Below are 13,955 nucleotides of genomic sequence, written 5' to 3'. Positions count from 1 at the left end.
TCCCCCAACTTCTCACAGCTGCCAAACCTCCCCCATCCCCCGTTTTCTCATCTGAGGGACCCAGCGGACCTGGCTTTTGAGGGTCCCCAACCTCACTGGGCCACCACCCTCCGAGGGTGAAAAGCAACCCCCAAGCCCTGCATGGGGTTGCGAAAGGAGCTGCCTCCCCAGCCCCAGGCTGGCCCCTCCAAAAGGGTCTCTGCAAAGGGGCGCCCCCATGTTCCCCCAGGGCTAAGTGGGCTAGGAAGGCTGCGGCCATCTGGTTTGATTGTCAGAGGTGTCCCTGGCCCCTCCTGCCCCAGGGAACAATACCACCAGCACCAGCAGCAACAAATTACATTTACTGAGCACTTAACTGCACACGCTTCCTTACATTGACCACATAACCCTGCCACTCACAGGGGCTGGTACATACAAAAGGGACCTTGTCAGAGGCATTGTCCTGGTGACAGACTGGACCAGGCACTGTCCCCTCCCAATGAGTCCCCTCACTGGAACTGGGAGCCTGGCCGGGCCCCAGATTCAGAGGAAGCCCTCATCTCCCATCCCTTTGGGGCCTCATTTGCTCATTGTGCTCAAGTAACAGGAGTCTCTCCTCATAGGAATGCTCTCCTGGCTTGACCACGGTCTGGAACCTTCCCAGCACACCCCACCCATGAGTTTGGAGAGCTTGCAGAGGAGAAAGTGACGGTTCAGCCCGAGACATAGTCTTACATGGGAGCAGGAGACCAGGGGTATGGAGGCTCCCAGCCCAGCCACGTGCCACCCCTAGGCGCCTCAGGGGTGGTCCTTCCTCTGCTTTCCCTTACCTCAGTTAGGCCCAGAGAAGCTGCGAGAGGCTTGGCGTCTGGGGTGCCTCTGAGGACGGGGGACAGTGAGAGGCCACACCCCTGCCAGCCCAGCCCAGCCCAGCCCAGCCCAGCAGAACCCTCCCTGCCTGCTTCTGTCTGATTAGGACCCTGGGGCGCCCAGCCCGACACACCAATCATCTCCAGGCTTCGGCTGCTGGCCTCAAAGCTCAGGCCTCCAGGGCCCTGAGCCTGCAGGACCAGGGCCTGAGTGGCCATGGGGGCAGTGAGTTGGGGGGCCCACTAAACTGGGGTGTGGAGAGGACCCAAAGTTGGAGGCTGTGCACCTGGTAGGGGAGGCCGAGAGGTGGTTGGTTTGTGGCAAGTCTGAATCCTCTCCAAGAGGAGGACGGGGCTAGCCCAGAGCCTGGCACAACAGGTGCTTAGCGACTGTCAGCCAATATATCAGGTCAGAAAGGCACGGCCGGCAGCCCTGGAGGACCCCACCAACCCTGAATGTCCCTCCCGTAGTGGTCCAGGGCCCTGGGGGCTGGGCCCACATGCAGCGAGGTGCTGCTCCCATCTGAGTCCACGGGTCAGGCTGGCTCCGAGTGGTACTGGTACACCTTGATGTAGCTGTCCCCTGCGTCTGCCACCACGAGCTGGCCCTGAGGGGCACAGGCCACACCCAGGGGCCGCCCCAGCCCCTCAGACACCAGGCAGACGGGCTCCCTGGCCCGAGGAAAGAGGGTCACGCGGCGCCCTTGCTCATCTGCCACAATGACACTGCCCTCCACATCGGTGCACACGCCTGCTGGGTTCCCAAAAGCATGCCCTTTCCGAACCCCCAGGGAGCCCAGGGGCTGGCAGGCACTGCCGAACAGCCACACATCCCCAAACTCTTCGCTCACGGCGAGGCCCCCGTCAGGCCCTGGGCCCACCCAGCACGGGCCCTCCAGACCCAGCATGGAGGCTGGGGCCAGTGGCTGCAAGGCGGGGCTCAGTGTGAAGCTGTGGACAGCCCCAAGCACATAGTCTGTCACCAGAAGGCGGCCGGCGGCATCCACAGCCAGTCCCCGGGGGGCCAGGTGGGTGCCCACCGTGACCCAGCGGCCCAGGGGGGCTCGGGCGGCGTGCTGAAGTGCGTGGACAGCCCCACGGACGAGGTCGCTGACCACCACAAGCCCAGCGGCCGTCACAGCAACGTCCTCCGGCACGAAGGCCCCAGTCCCCGGCAGATGGCAGGGCAGGTGGCAGATGGAGCGTCCCTCGAGGTCCATCACGTGGACGCAGGGTGCAGCCCCGGCCGTCAGGAAGAGCAGGCCATCCGGGGAGCAGTGCAGACCCCGGGGTCCTCCCACAGCCCCTGCCGGCACTGGGATCTGTCCCAGCAGCCGGGGCTGCCGGGAGCGAGTGGGGTCTCCAGGTGGGTCCAGCTTGGGAGCAGCTGGGCGGGGAGGCCCAGGAGGCCAGAGGAAAGAGAGGTGGTGGGCAGAGATCACAGTTCGGCCCCTCTGAGCTGAGTTCCTGCAGCTGGGCCGCGCGTGGGGCTGCAAGAGAAATACCCACTGTGGGCCAAGCAGTGGCTACCCCTATTCCCCTGCTCCCTTCCGTGCTGGCGTTCTCCTGTTTTACACATGAGGAAACTGAGGCGTGGGGGTGGGGAGCTGGATTCAAACCCAGTTCCACCAGATCCCGAGTGCTGGCACAGTCCGCAAGCCCAGCAGCCAGCCATGTGTCTGGGTCCTGTTTCACCAGACATGGCCCCTGAGACACAATTCTGGGAGACACAGGCCTGTGAAGGCCCGAATGAGCTCACGGGCCTTGGGAGGTCCTGAGGTGGTGGTGGGGTGTTTCTCAAACTCATCTGCCCAGGGAACCCTGCCTTCCCTCAGGCAGGGAAAATGACTCTTCCCGGGGGCAGCCCAAGGGTCTGCCCATTGTCCCCACAAAGCCCCTGGAAACTTCTGACACCTGAAGGATTAGGCAGGGGGCCTTTCCTGGGCCTCTCTGCCTGCTCCCACCCAGAGAGGCTGGGTGGGGGTCTCCTACCTGGGGCTAGTCGCCCTGGGCCCTGCTCCGGCAGCAACAGCCTCTGTTGTTAGAAACTGGAGTCTGAGGGAGGGGCCGCCTTGATGAGCTGGCATGGGCAGGTGGGAGGGGCAGGTGGGACTCTGGCCAAGAACATGTTTGAGCAGTGGCCCAAGAAAGCTCTGTGGAGCCGCCACTCAGCTGCTAAACCCCTAGAGGCGCCCCAGTGCTGCCGCATTCCTGCCTCGGGGACTTTGTACCGGCTTCTGGGACATTCTTCCCACTGCCCCCACCTGGTCTGGATGCCACTCGCGGTCAGCCCAGCCACCCCGCCCCCCCCCCCCTTCAGGGAGGCCCGCACAGCCCTCCCAAACCCGCCGTAATGGAATTCGTGGGTTTGCTGCTCAGAGGGCACTGAGCGGACGTGCGTGTGAGGCAGCCTAGAGCGCTGTCCCCCGGGTACGACCGCAGGGTTAGGACTTCGGGGAAAGGGCTGCACTCGTCCCACGCTGAATGCGTCTCTCACCAGAGTCTGGGGTGGGGAACCTCCAGGGTGTTCATCCCGCCCCCCCCAAAACCGGCAGGGTTGGGTCCCGTCTCTCTGATCCTGCTTCTACACCTGTGAAACTGGGCCGATGCTCCTAAGTTCAGGTCTGCCTGGGGGGTGATGAGAAATCTGGGTGCAGTAGGCACACGGGGGTGCCAACAGGGGGCCAAGGAGGGGCAGGTCTCCGGACGACTCCCAACTCAGCCCACAGACCCTGCAGCCCGTCTAGGAAGCCTCTGGAAGGTGGGGGGTCAGCCCCTGTCTGTGGCTTGCCGCACTTCCCACCTGGCTGACTCACACCCCAGCTCTGGACTTGGCCTCTTAATGCCCCGAGGTGGGGTGGGCGGCCGATGCTATCTGCTGCCCGGCACAATTAATGGGGCAGCCATAGGTCCTGCTCCGACTGGCCCCAGCCCGGCCGGCCCAGCTTGGGGAACCAGGCACAGGCAGGACCCGTCCTCCCTGGGGCCACTCCTGGGTGGGCACGGAGGTATGGCCAGCTCCCAGGAGAGAAGTGATTAGCGGGGCCCAAGGGTCCCCCCGGGCACCCCTCCCTGTCTTCCCCCTGCCCCCGCCTGTGGGAAAGGCCAAGTGTGGCCGTGCAGGGAGGGAAGCAGTGAACTGTGAAGGCCACCGATGCCTATCGTGGCTGCAGGGGCTGGCGGGGGGCCAGCAAAGGCCACGCTGGGCAAGCAGCCCTGGGCCACAGAATGTGGGTGCACCGTGTAACCACAGAGGGGGCCGCCTCCAGCATGGATCTGACATTAGGGCTGCCCTGCTAGACACGAGGGCTGGAGGCAGGCCCAGGGGTTCCTGTCCACCAGCAACGTGCTGAAACACAGGCCTGACTGGCCCCAAGACCATGCACGCGGGCCTCCCCACCTCTGCTTGCTTTACCGCCTTGGATGGAAAGCCACCCCCCCCCCCATTCGGTTTCCCGACTCTGGCTCTCCCAGGGAGGGCCCAGCCTACAGGAAGCAGGTCAGCGCCTGAAGGTAAATACCCAGCAAGATAGCCCGGGACACTGGCCACCTCAGAAGCTGAGGCCGGGGACATTTCCATGTCAGAGAGTGTCCCAGTGGTGATGCTGGTGAGGCAGGGGAAGAAGGAGGCCCAGACAGGGTGTGTGAAGATAGTTTCTATTTTAACGTCCACGATTGTGATCGGTACGTAGCTATGACCCTCCACTGTCCCTCATGCCCTCATAGACAGGCGACAGCCATGGCAGGTCGGTCCACAGGCATGCTGGACAGGCTCTAGGCCACGCCTCTGGGGCTGGGGCAGGTGGGGGGCCAGGCAGCGGACACGGGGTTGGAGAGGAGTGCCTGTCTGTTAAGAGCAGAGCTAACACAGAAGCTGTGGTCAGACCTCCGCACCAGGGGGGCTCTGAATGCTAGGGACAGCCTCAGGGGGCCAGGAGCCCACAGGCCCACCTCGGGCACCCCAACCGCTACCAGGAATGACAGGGTCCTCCGGGGCCTGAAGGGGGAGGCCCGGGGGTGGGACACTGGAGTCAGCCTCGCACTTGGTGGTGTGGCCAGAGAAAGGCTCAGCTGGTGCAGGGCCCAGCACGCTGGGTGGCTCGGGGGCCCCCTGGGCGAGCGTGGGGCCCAGCTCCCGCTGCCCCCAGGGCCCCACAGGCCCCTTGAGCCCCTTGGTGGGCACCCGTTTCACAGAGAGGTCGAGGGGTGCGTCCGGCGGCCGAACAGCCCGCTCCAGGGCCTGGTGGATGGTGAGCAGCTCCTGGCGAATCTTGCCCAGCTGCTCCCGCAGAGGCCGAGGGGCCAGGCCCCCGGCAGGTGCCAACTGCCCCAGGCGCTGCTCCACCCTGGCATAGTCACCCAGGGCCCGGGTGAGGTCCTCACCCACGTGCCCGGGGCCACCTGGCACTAGGTCCAGGGGCTGCCGGGGCAGGAGGGCCATGGGGCCTGGGGGCTCAGGGTTGCTGGGCTCCTTGTCCTCAGGCCAGAGCATCGCGGAGGGGCCAGTCTGCAAGCTAGGGGGTAGAAGCCGGTCAAGAGGCTGCACCGTGCCCCTCAGTGTGCCCAGTCCCTGCCCCACGCTCCCCCTGGGTCCCCCCCCCCCAACCGCTTTCAGCCTGGCTGAGGGCCTTGAGACCCCTGAAGGAAAGAGAGGCCGGCTCTGTGGCCTTGGTTTCCCCTCTGTCGCCCGAAGCCCACATTCCCGGCAACTAAGCTCAGAAGGGGGCCCAGCCATCCTGGCCAGCTCGCCTCCCACCGCTCCCAACCCCCATGGCCAGGGGCCCCTGACACCTACCTGCTCTGGGAACCAAACTTCACCACGCTACAGGGGGCCCTCAGGGGCTCCAGACTGCTTCCCAGGGGCAGCCTCCTCTTGGGGTCACTCTGGGCAGCCGGCTCCAGCTCCCCCTCCGGCCCTGAGTCCCTAGGGGCTCCTCCTCGGGGCCAGGGCCTGCCCAGCCCAGGCGCCGGCGCTTTCAGCAGCCCCGGGGCCAGAGCCCCAGGGGGCCCCTTTGGGGCTGCTGGGGGCTTGGCGGGGGCAGCCTTGCCTGCTGGCAGCCCCAGGGTATGCTCCAGGAGCAGGGGGTAGTATAGGCGGGGGACCAGGGCAGGGCGCTCGGGGGCTTGTGGGGAAGGGAAAGCGGAGGCCGGCGGCAGCAGGGGGCTGGCCGAGGCCAGAAAGGGCATGTGGGCCGCAGCGGCCAAGGAGGGTCCCAGGTAGGAGAAGAGACCCGGCCCGAGAGGGCAGTTGACACCCAGCAGGGACACGTGGAGGCTCTGGGCCTCGGGGAACTCACTGGGGGCGGGTGGGGGGTAGCAGGGGACCCCGCTCTCAGGGCCCGCTGCAGCCGCGTCCACCACGGCCAGGCCCCCGGGAGCCCCGCCCGGCCCCGGCTTCCAGGACTCAGCCAGGAGCCCGCCGAGGCCCACACCCTTCGGAGCATCCCGGGCCGCAGGGGACCCCTCCGCCCCCAGCTTAGGGCCCCCGACGTGGCGGCGCAGGGAGAGGACTGGGGAGGCCGGGTCGGGCGCAGGGGGAGCGTCAGGGGGCCGCACTCCTCCTCCTCCTCCTCCTCCTCCTCCTCCTCCTCCTCCTCCTCCTCGGGGCTGGCCGCCCGCGTCTGTGGGGCCCGAGGGGCGGTCGGGGGTGGGCGCGCGGGGCCGGGGCGCGGCCGGGGGGCGACGGCACGCCCATTCCGGGGAGTCGAGCAGCAGCGAGAGCGAGTCCTTGCAGAGGCTGTACTTCATGTGGTTGTAGAGGTGCGACTTCTCCAGGCAGGTGAAGGGGCACTGGAAGCACTTGTAGTTGTAGGGCTTGCCCCAGGGCCGCGGGATATAGTGCGGCTTCTTGGGCTTGCGGGCCCGCGCCCGCGCCCCGGGGCCCAGGCGGCACGAGCCTGCCTCTCGGGACATGACGGCGGCCTGCTAGTGGGCGGGGCCCGGGCCCATGGCCACCTGTGCACGGGGGAGGGGGCCCGTGGTCAGCGCCGGCCCCTGACGGCTCCGCGCCCCCCTCGGCCCACCTGTGCCCCGCAGCCCTGCCTCCCTGGCCCGCCCCCCTCATCCTCCCGTTCTGCTTCACGCACACGTCTAGGGGCACCAGATGCGGCAGATAAAAACGCAAGACACCAGTTAAATCCGCGTAGACGGCAAACGCTTTTGTAGCGGAAGTATGTTCTAGCCGATATTTGGAACGTACGCTAAGAACCCCTGCTGTTTATGGGACATTTGAGGTTAACTAAGCATCCCGTGTCTCATCCGTGGGCCCAGCTCTCGTCTCCACGCCACACCCCGCCACGCCCATCAGCCTCCAGCAGGAAACGTTTCGGGGATGATGCTGTCCGCCCCCGCCTGGGTCTCCGTCTACCCGTCTACCCGCCGGGCATCTGGTGAGTGACCAGAAGCCAGGCATGAGGAGGCCCGTTCCTGGGACACCAGCCCTCCTCACTCCCCTCCGGAGGCCTCTTCCGCGCTGGGAAGCCGGAGACGGAAGCTGCCTGGGTGAGAGACCCCGGCGGAAGGCTCCGAGAGTCTCGCTACCACCGAGCGCACGGACGCGTGTTCCCGCTCCAGCAGGGTGCTGGGTGCGCAACGCGGGTCTCTGAGGGGGTCGGCCTCATGTGGGGCCAGGCCAGGCTGGGGGGCGTGGACGTCACAGCATGCCCCCCCCCCCCCCGGCCCAGCCACCTGCTCAGCCTGGCTCCATCTGGGTGGCTTCAGGCAGGTCAGCGGCCGAGCCTGCAGCGGCCAAGCTCAGCCAAGACCCTCCTCTCCCCACGCCCCACACACTCGCTCGGAAGCCGCTCCACGCTCCATCTGGGCCGCCACCTGGGCCATCCACCGCCCCAGTGCGCGCCTGCGTGGGGCACACGGTGAGTGTGTGCACACCGGCTTCGGGTGTGTGCACACAAGCGTTACCAGGCTCCAGACGAGCCCTTACCCGGCGCCCGGAGGCACAGCCTCTGCACGGCTGGGCCGACTGGGAACAGAGTCAGTCGGCCGCCAAAATGCACGGGGCCTGGGAGCTCGCCCACTGCCACACACACACACACACACACACACACACACACACTGTGGAGCTCACACACCACTCAGAGTGGGCACAGTGGCTGTGCACATGAAAGCACTCACAGCAGAGCTGGGGTGTGAGTACACTCTTGGACACACTCAGGCGATTGTGCACACACACACACACACACACGCACACACATCTGAGGACACCCACGGTCACAGACGCTCTGACAGGTGTGGACACACATACACTCGCCCTTTCCCCCAGGGTTCAGGGACGGCCGGTGGGTTGAGCGGGGCAGGGCTGGGGCAGCCGGGCAGCCACTGGGAACAGGCCGTCCTCCTCACCAGCCTTCAGGCTCTGCACACAGCAGGCAGTCACGTCCGCTGCCCCCAAACAGAGGGTGGGCACCCCCCCCACCCCCCGGTGTGGGGACGGCCAGAGGGGTGGAGAGGGCAGCCCACCCGAAGGAGCCCTTCAGAGGGGGGTCGGCATGGCAACCAGCAGGGTGTGGAGGGTGAGGCAGGCGGACTGAGCCTGGGTGGTCTGCACGTCCACATCTTGGAGGGGAGGGGCTCTGAGAGAAGTGAGAGGGTGGGAGGAGGGAGCTGGGCTCCCCGAAGAGCAGCAGACCCTCGTGGACTTGGTGGTGGGTGCAGAGGTGGGCCCATCCCTGTCCTCCGAACCCTCCCCGAGACACAGATGACAAATGGGCACATGTGCTTGGGAGACAGAGGCGGCTGTGCTGGGGCCATCGATCACCCAGCCCTGGGAGCCACACAGCTGTGCCGCCTGGTGCCGACACCCATCCCACCTCCCCGCCAGGCCCCTGGACTCCGGAGGTGCGGCTCCGCCCGTGCTCCCTCTTCAGATCCGTCCCCTGGGGGTGGGGGGCTTGTCCAGGATCTGTCTTGGCAGCTATTGACTCCACGGGGACCCCGGAGGGGGCCCTGGCCGCACCCCCCCCCCGCATGCTTGTGCACGAGCAGAAGACACCCCCGGACAGTAGCATGCACCCACACACACCCAAAAGCACATTCATTTGCACACGTGTCCCAACCCGTGACTGGGTGCGTGCTCTGGGCTCCTCGGTGGCCCACGCCCCCAGTGTGCTGGCCCGGACCCCTGAGCCGGCTAACCTTTCCCTGTGCTGGAGACAACTGGTGGCAGGGGAGTAGTGGGAGGCCCCACCCCGGGGTGGGAGAGGGGGCACCCAGCGCCGGGAGCCACCACCAGCCACTGGGGGGAATATAGTCCACCCATCCCCACCCGAGACTTGGGGAGCACCCCACAGGGCTTGGTAGGGAGGCGGTGGCCAGCCTCCTCCCTGGCTGAGGTCGACACCCCAACTCCCTCCCCCTTGCCCTCCCCGGAGGGAGGGCGCCCTCCTGCAGGGATGGGGTGCTGCGCCCAGGGGTCCGCCGCGCGGAAATGAGGTACATGGGGACTGGGGCCGCCTCCTCCACCCCCCCCCCCCACCCCGCGCCTGGACACTCCCGGCGTCCCGCGCCCCCGCGCCCTTGGCGCCCAACCGGCCCCGCGCGGCCCCCAAACTTCGCGGGACTCGCCGCCGCCCGCGCCCGCCCTACCTGCGCGCCCCGCGAAGGCTGCGTCCCCCGAGGACGCGGCGGAAACTTCCGGCCCCAGCCCCGCCCGCGCCCCCGGCTCAGGCCCTCTGGGCAGTCACACCGACTCCCGCAGGGGAAACTGAGGCCCCCGCGCCGTCCGCAGTCACTCACTCGGCAGCGAGCCCCCCGAAGCCTCCGCCGCCGACCGCGCGCCGCCCCCCGACGCCGACTCGCACCCTCCGAAGTTGGCGGCGGGACTGGCGCGCGTGCGCTACGGCGCCGGGCTCGGGGGGCGCCGCGACCTCCGACCCGGGCTCACGCGGGAGGGGACGCGCCAGCGCGGGGAGCGGCGTCCCCGGGGCCGCCCCAGGTGCCCCCGCCCGCGTCTCCCGCTGGCCGCACTCACCTCGCTCCGCGGCGCCGGCCACTCCTGGGTCGAGCGGTGGCCGGTGACACCGGCAGGGACGGGGAGCGGCGTGGAGGAGCCGGCGGTGCGGGCGCAGGTGTGCGGCCGAATGAGGGGCTCCTGGCACCGTCCCCGCCCCCGTCGCCTGCGGGCTGCTGCGGGGGTGCGCAGAGGCGGCCAGGTCTCCCGGGGTCCCCGCAGCGGCGTGACGGGGTGTCAGCGGCCGAGGGCGCGGGGAGAGGCGCCGTCAGCACTCATCCGTCAGGGCAGGGCTCTGGCCCCTGACAGCCGCCCTCCTGAGCCAAAGCCTGGAGGCTGAGCCCTGGGACAGGGGGAGCCAGGAGCCAGCCTGGGGAGGGCTGCGGCCCGGCCGGGGATGGGATGGGAGCCCAGACCAGCCCCGAGAGGGAGCTGAGCCCTGAGAGCGCTGGAGCCCGGAGCCGGGCAGCAGACAGTGCGGCAACCCTCCCTTCCCCGCCAGCTGTCCCTGGCCAAGCCTTGACTCCGGAGATGTTTCCTCTCCTCTGAGCAGGAGGCTGAACGGGTCTGCACCCTGTAAACCCCTGCCCTGCCCCCTGACGGCTACGGGCTCAGGAAGGGACGGCCGCCATGGGCTTGCTTCCCCTCTTCTGTAAACATCACTCCTCACGACCCTGACGGGTGCCCAGGCCTGCCTCTGCGTTTGCAGGACTGGTCCTCGCTGGCCATCCCTCCCGGGAGGACCTGGGGTGGGAGTGGGGGCAGGGGAAAGACTTGGGTATCCAGGAGCCACCCTAAGACCCCTGCCCCCAATGTCCTCACGGCCAGACCTGTTTCCCTCCCAGCTCCCAAAGTGTGCCAAAGGCCACGTTGCTCCCCAAGCTGCCAAAACGTAACGGTCAGGGGTCCCACTTCTCAGCCAAATCCTCCGTAGAAATTCACCTGACTGGCGGGTCCCATACCAGATGCGAACGCAGACTCGCTGGGGCAGGGCCGGACTGTGTCTCTCTCGGGGAGTCTCACCTGTGTTTGGGGGACACGTGTGACCGTGTCGTTTCACGTTCAGGATGGGGTCTGCAGCCAGAGTGGGAGTGAGGCTCCAGGCCAGCGCCGTGGGGGCACAGAAGCTGGTATAGGTTTCCTGGGGTATCCCCTGCTAAATTTGGGGGGCAGGAGCACCCTGGGGAAGGAAGGAGTGTCCTCTAGGGGCCTCCGAGTGTTATCCCTCAAGTGGGGCAGACAGAGGGGAGCCCTGGATCCAGAGTCGGAACCCCGGGAGCCTGACCTCGGTTTCCCTGGCTATGCAGGAGGGCGGCGCCGGTCTCCTGGGGCTCTGGTCACTACGACAGGCATCTGTAGGAAATAGGGTCCTGCGGTCTGTCTCCCTTCTGCCCTAGTGTCACCTTCCCTGACATCACCTGAGGGGACCCACTTCTCACCGAGTCCAAGGGGCAGGGCTGGGGGCTGGGCGGCGCGGCACGCCAGCCTTCTCCTCTCTGCCTGCCTGGCCTGGCCCAGCTGACCAGCTGACCGTGCAGGCAGCCCTAGGCCGGGAGACAGCTTGAGCGGCCGTCACGCCAGCAGCCCTGTGGAGAGAGGAGGCCAGGAGGCCTGTTCCTTCTGTGCTCAGACCCCTGGATGTGCTCAGCCAGGCCCGGGCCCCTCATCACAGGCACAGGCACGGCCCCAAGGGAGCCAGGGGCACAGACCGCCCAGAGACAGCGTGGTGGGGGGGTGTCCCAGGCCTTGGCCACTTGTTCCCGGGACAGTTCTGTGCTTCCCCACACCTCACTGGCTGACCCCTCTGAGGGTCTGGGAGAGGCTACAGCCGCCAGCACAGGGGCTGGGCTGCTTGGGGAAGGAAGGACGTGGATCAGGAAGCCCTCGTTCCGGCATGCAGAGAGGGCAGCCAGTGACACCCAGGTGACCAAGGAGGCCCAGGAAGATGTGCCTGGGGACCAGCCGTGGAGGCCACTGCTATGGACGGGCTTCTCCAGAAGCTGAAGTAAGAGGAGGGGTGGGGGCACCTCCAGAGGAACCCAGCCCCAAGGGGCATGATTCCTGCGCACTTCTGAGCTTCCGGGAGGGGCCTGCGGAGGGGTGGTCCCTAGAGACCAGCTGTGGCTGCAACCCAGTACCTCTGCGTGGGAGTGTGAGTCAAGCCGGCCCATCGGGTGCACCTATGACCTTCCCTAGCACCTGCGGCCAGGCAAGGCAGGGACGTTGATGCCAGCCCCTCGCACCCCCGTGCCCTCTGCCCAAGGTGTTCTCGCTGGGGCACGTCTGCTCCCTTGTCGCCGGCACACCTTGTGCCCGTGGCTGGCCACACTTTCCACTCAGGAGTGGGGAGTGAGGGTGGGTCATAAACCTCCCACTGGGACCCGCCCCACACGTGCTGGGAAGAGCTTGGGCCTGCAGAGATAGCTCCTGCCCCCTGAGGCAGGGACAGGGACCCCTGTGGCTTTGGGGCTTGGTCACCCATGTGGCCCTGAGCTCTGAGACACCTGTCGTGTTCCCTTCATTTGCAGAGCGGGTGACAGGAGGCTTGGTCTCTGGGTGCTTCTGGCACCAGTGGGGGCCTGGGGAGCCGCCTCGTCCTCAGCCGGGGCTGGCGTAGGGTGCGGTGGGGACCCACAACCCCTCCATCTGATCCCCGCCAGAGCCTCATCTTGGCCATTGACCTCCTCCGCCTGGCTGGCCCACGGCTGTCCGCCTGTCACCTCTATTAATGCTGGTACATCCACGCGGGGGGCGAGTAGTCAGGACGGACAGCGGGGCCGGGCCAGGCAGGGGTCAGTGGAGCAGTGCCCACGGCGGGCCTGTCTGACTCTCTCAGTGTCGGCACACAGCCCTCCCCAGGACAGGTATAGGGGCCAGGCCAGCCTGTGCTGGGAACACAGATCTAGGGGCCGGAGCCCCCAGGCAGGGGCTCGGAGTCCCTGAGAGGGGTGGCACCATGCAGGAGCCCCTTGATCCCAGAACATGGGCCATCCTTGGTACTTCTTCCTTCTCACCCGTTGGAGGTGAAACTCGGGGACTCCCGGCTAAAAGGGGTGGGCCCAGGGCTTGGCCAAAAGGGGCAGCGTCACACCTGAGGGCCCCGGATGCTAGCCTGTGGCTGCTGACCCGAAAAGCACTGGGGAGTCACGGGAGGCTCACGGCGGGGCTGTGAGGGGCGCAGCAGAGCCAGGGATGCGACGTGGGCAGGGCTGTGAGCGGGTCTGGGGGTCCCCAGTGCAGGCTTAACAAGGGCTGGGCAGAGTGTGGCCCACAGGGGACATGTGCCAGGCCTGGGGAATTCTTGGAGAGTCCGTGAGGGGGCCACTGAAACGGGACCAGGAACTGGGGAGCAGAGCGGGCCCACCCTGAGGGAGTTGGCCCAGCCAGGAAACTTCTGGCCCCGGGGTCCCCAGGAGAGGCCCTCTGGCTCCAGCTCCCCCGGGCCTGCGGAGGACGGTCCGGCGGCAGCCCCAGCCTGCCTGTGCCCCTAGCTGCGGGCTACCTCTCCTGGAAACCCCCACGCACCCCCCCCACCCCCAGATCAGTCCCCAGACGTGTTAGATCCTTGGTCCCCTGGGGGTAGGGCGTGGGGTGGCTGTGTGCCTCGGGCTGCCGGGAAGGGGGAGGGGGGCTCCTGGACGCTCCCTGGAGGCACAGGGAAGAGGTCCGGCAGGAGTGATCTCCCTGTCACGGGAGGCATGTGAGCTAAGGCAGGGGCCTTGCCGATCTCTGAGGGAGCAGTGTGGCCAGACGGGTGGGATGAGAGGTTCGGGCCTCCGGAGCCCCCACCCGCTCCCAAGCCGGCGTCGGCCGAGCAGCGCCTGGGGCCGACAGCAGCCATATGTTGGAAGAGGAGCTGTGTGCGTCGCTCCGCGGCCCCCCGGGCCCGGCCTTCCTGGGCCTGTCACACATGATTTTCCCTGCCTGAGTGGCAGGCCAGCGAACAGGAGGGGCAGGTGGGGGCTGCCGAGCCTCTGTGCCGGCTCTAGGTCCCCCCCAAGGCTCTCAACACTGGACCTGCAACTCTGGGGTAGGTCCAAGTGCTGGGCCTTGAGCTTGGGACCCCCGGGATCTTGCTGAATGCCCTGCCCTGTTGCGGTCCCCCCACCCCTCTCCCTGGCCAGGTCAGGGTCGGGGGCCCC

The 13,955-nt window shown here is 67.4% G+C and overlaps 2 protein-coding genes across 2 annotated transcripts; both read right to left on the bottom strand.

The window, feature by feature from the left end:
- Window positions 1-320: 320 nt before the first annotated feature.
- NHLRC4 (NHL repeat containing 4) lies at window positions 321-1,896 on the bottom strand. Its single transcript, XM_030300156.1, has one exon. The coding sequence runs from the start codon at window positions 1,754-1,756 to the stop codon at window positions 1,385-1,387; it is 372 nt and encodes a 123-aa protein (XP_030156016.1). The 5' UTR covers window positions 1,757-1,896; the 3' UTR covers window positions 321-1,384.
- Window positions 1,897-4,498: 2,602 nt separating this feature from the next.
- Window positions 4,499-6,761, bottom strand: PRR35 (proline rich 35). The gene is made up of 2 exons (XM_030301547.1): window positions 5,644-6,761; window positions 4,499-5,362 (listed from the first exon to the last, which is right to left on the bottom strand). Exons 1-2 carry the CDS (start codon window positions 6,759-6,761, stop codon window positions 4,729-4,731), a joined length of 1,752 nt encoding a protein of 583 aa, XP_030157407.1. The 3' UTR covers window positions 4,499-4,728.
- Between the last annotated feature and the right edge of the window lie 7,194 nt (window positions 6,762-13,955).

Source organism: Lynx canadensis, chromosome E3 (genome assembly GCF_007474595.2).
Source record: "Lynx canadensis isolate LIC74 chromosome E3, mLynCan4.pri.v2, whole genome shotgun sequence".
Lineage (NCBI taxonomy): Eukaryota > Metazoa > Chordata > Mammalia > Carnivora > Felidae > Lynx > Lynx canadensis.
Note: the sequence above shows the minus strand (reverse complement) of the source record. Positions and strands in the feature narration are given on the sequence as shown.

What these genes read in the sequence shown, in the direction of transcription:
- NHLRC4 (XM_030300156.1), bottom strand. Translation starts at nt 1,756, where the DNA reads ATGCTGGGTCTGGAGGGCCCGTGCTGGGTGGGCCCAGGGCCTGACGGG.
- PRR35 (XM_030301547.1), bottom strand. Translation starts at nt 6,761, where the DNA reads ATGTCCCGAGAGGCAGGCTCGTGCCGCCTGGGCCCCGGGGCGCGGGCG. An exon ending in AAGTTTGGTTCCCAGAGCAG is followed by an intron (nt 5,363 to 5,643) that starts GTAGGTGTCAGG and finishes TCTACCCCCTAG; the next exon opens with CTTGCAGACTGGCCCCTCCG.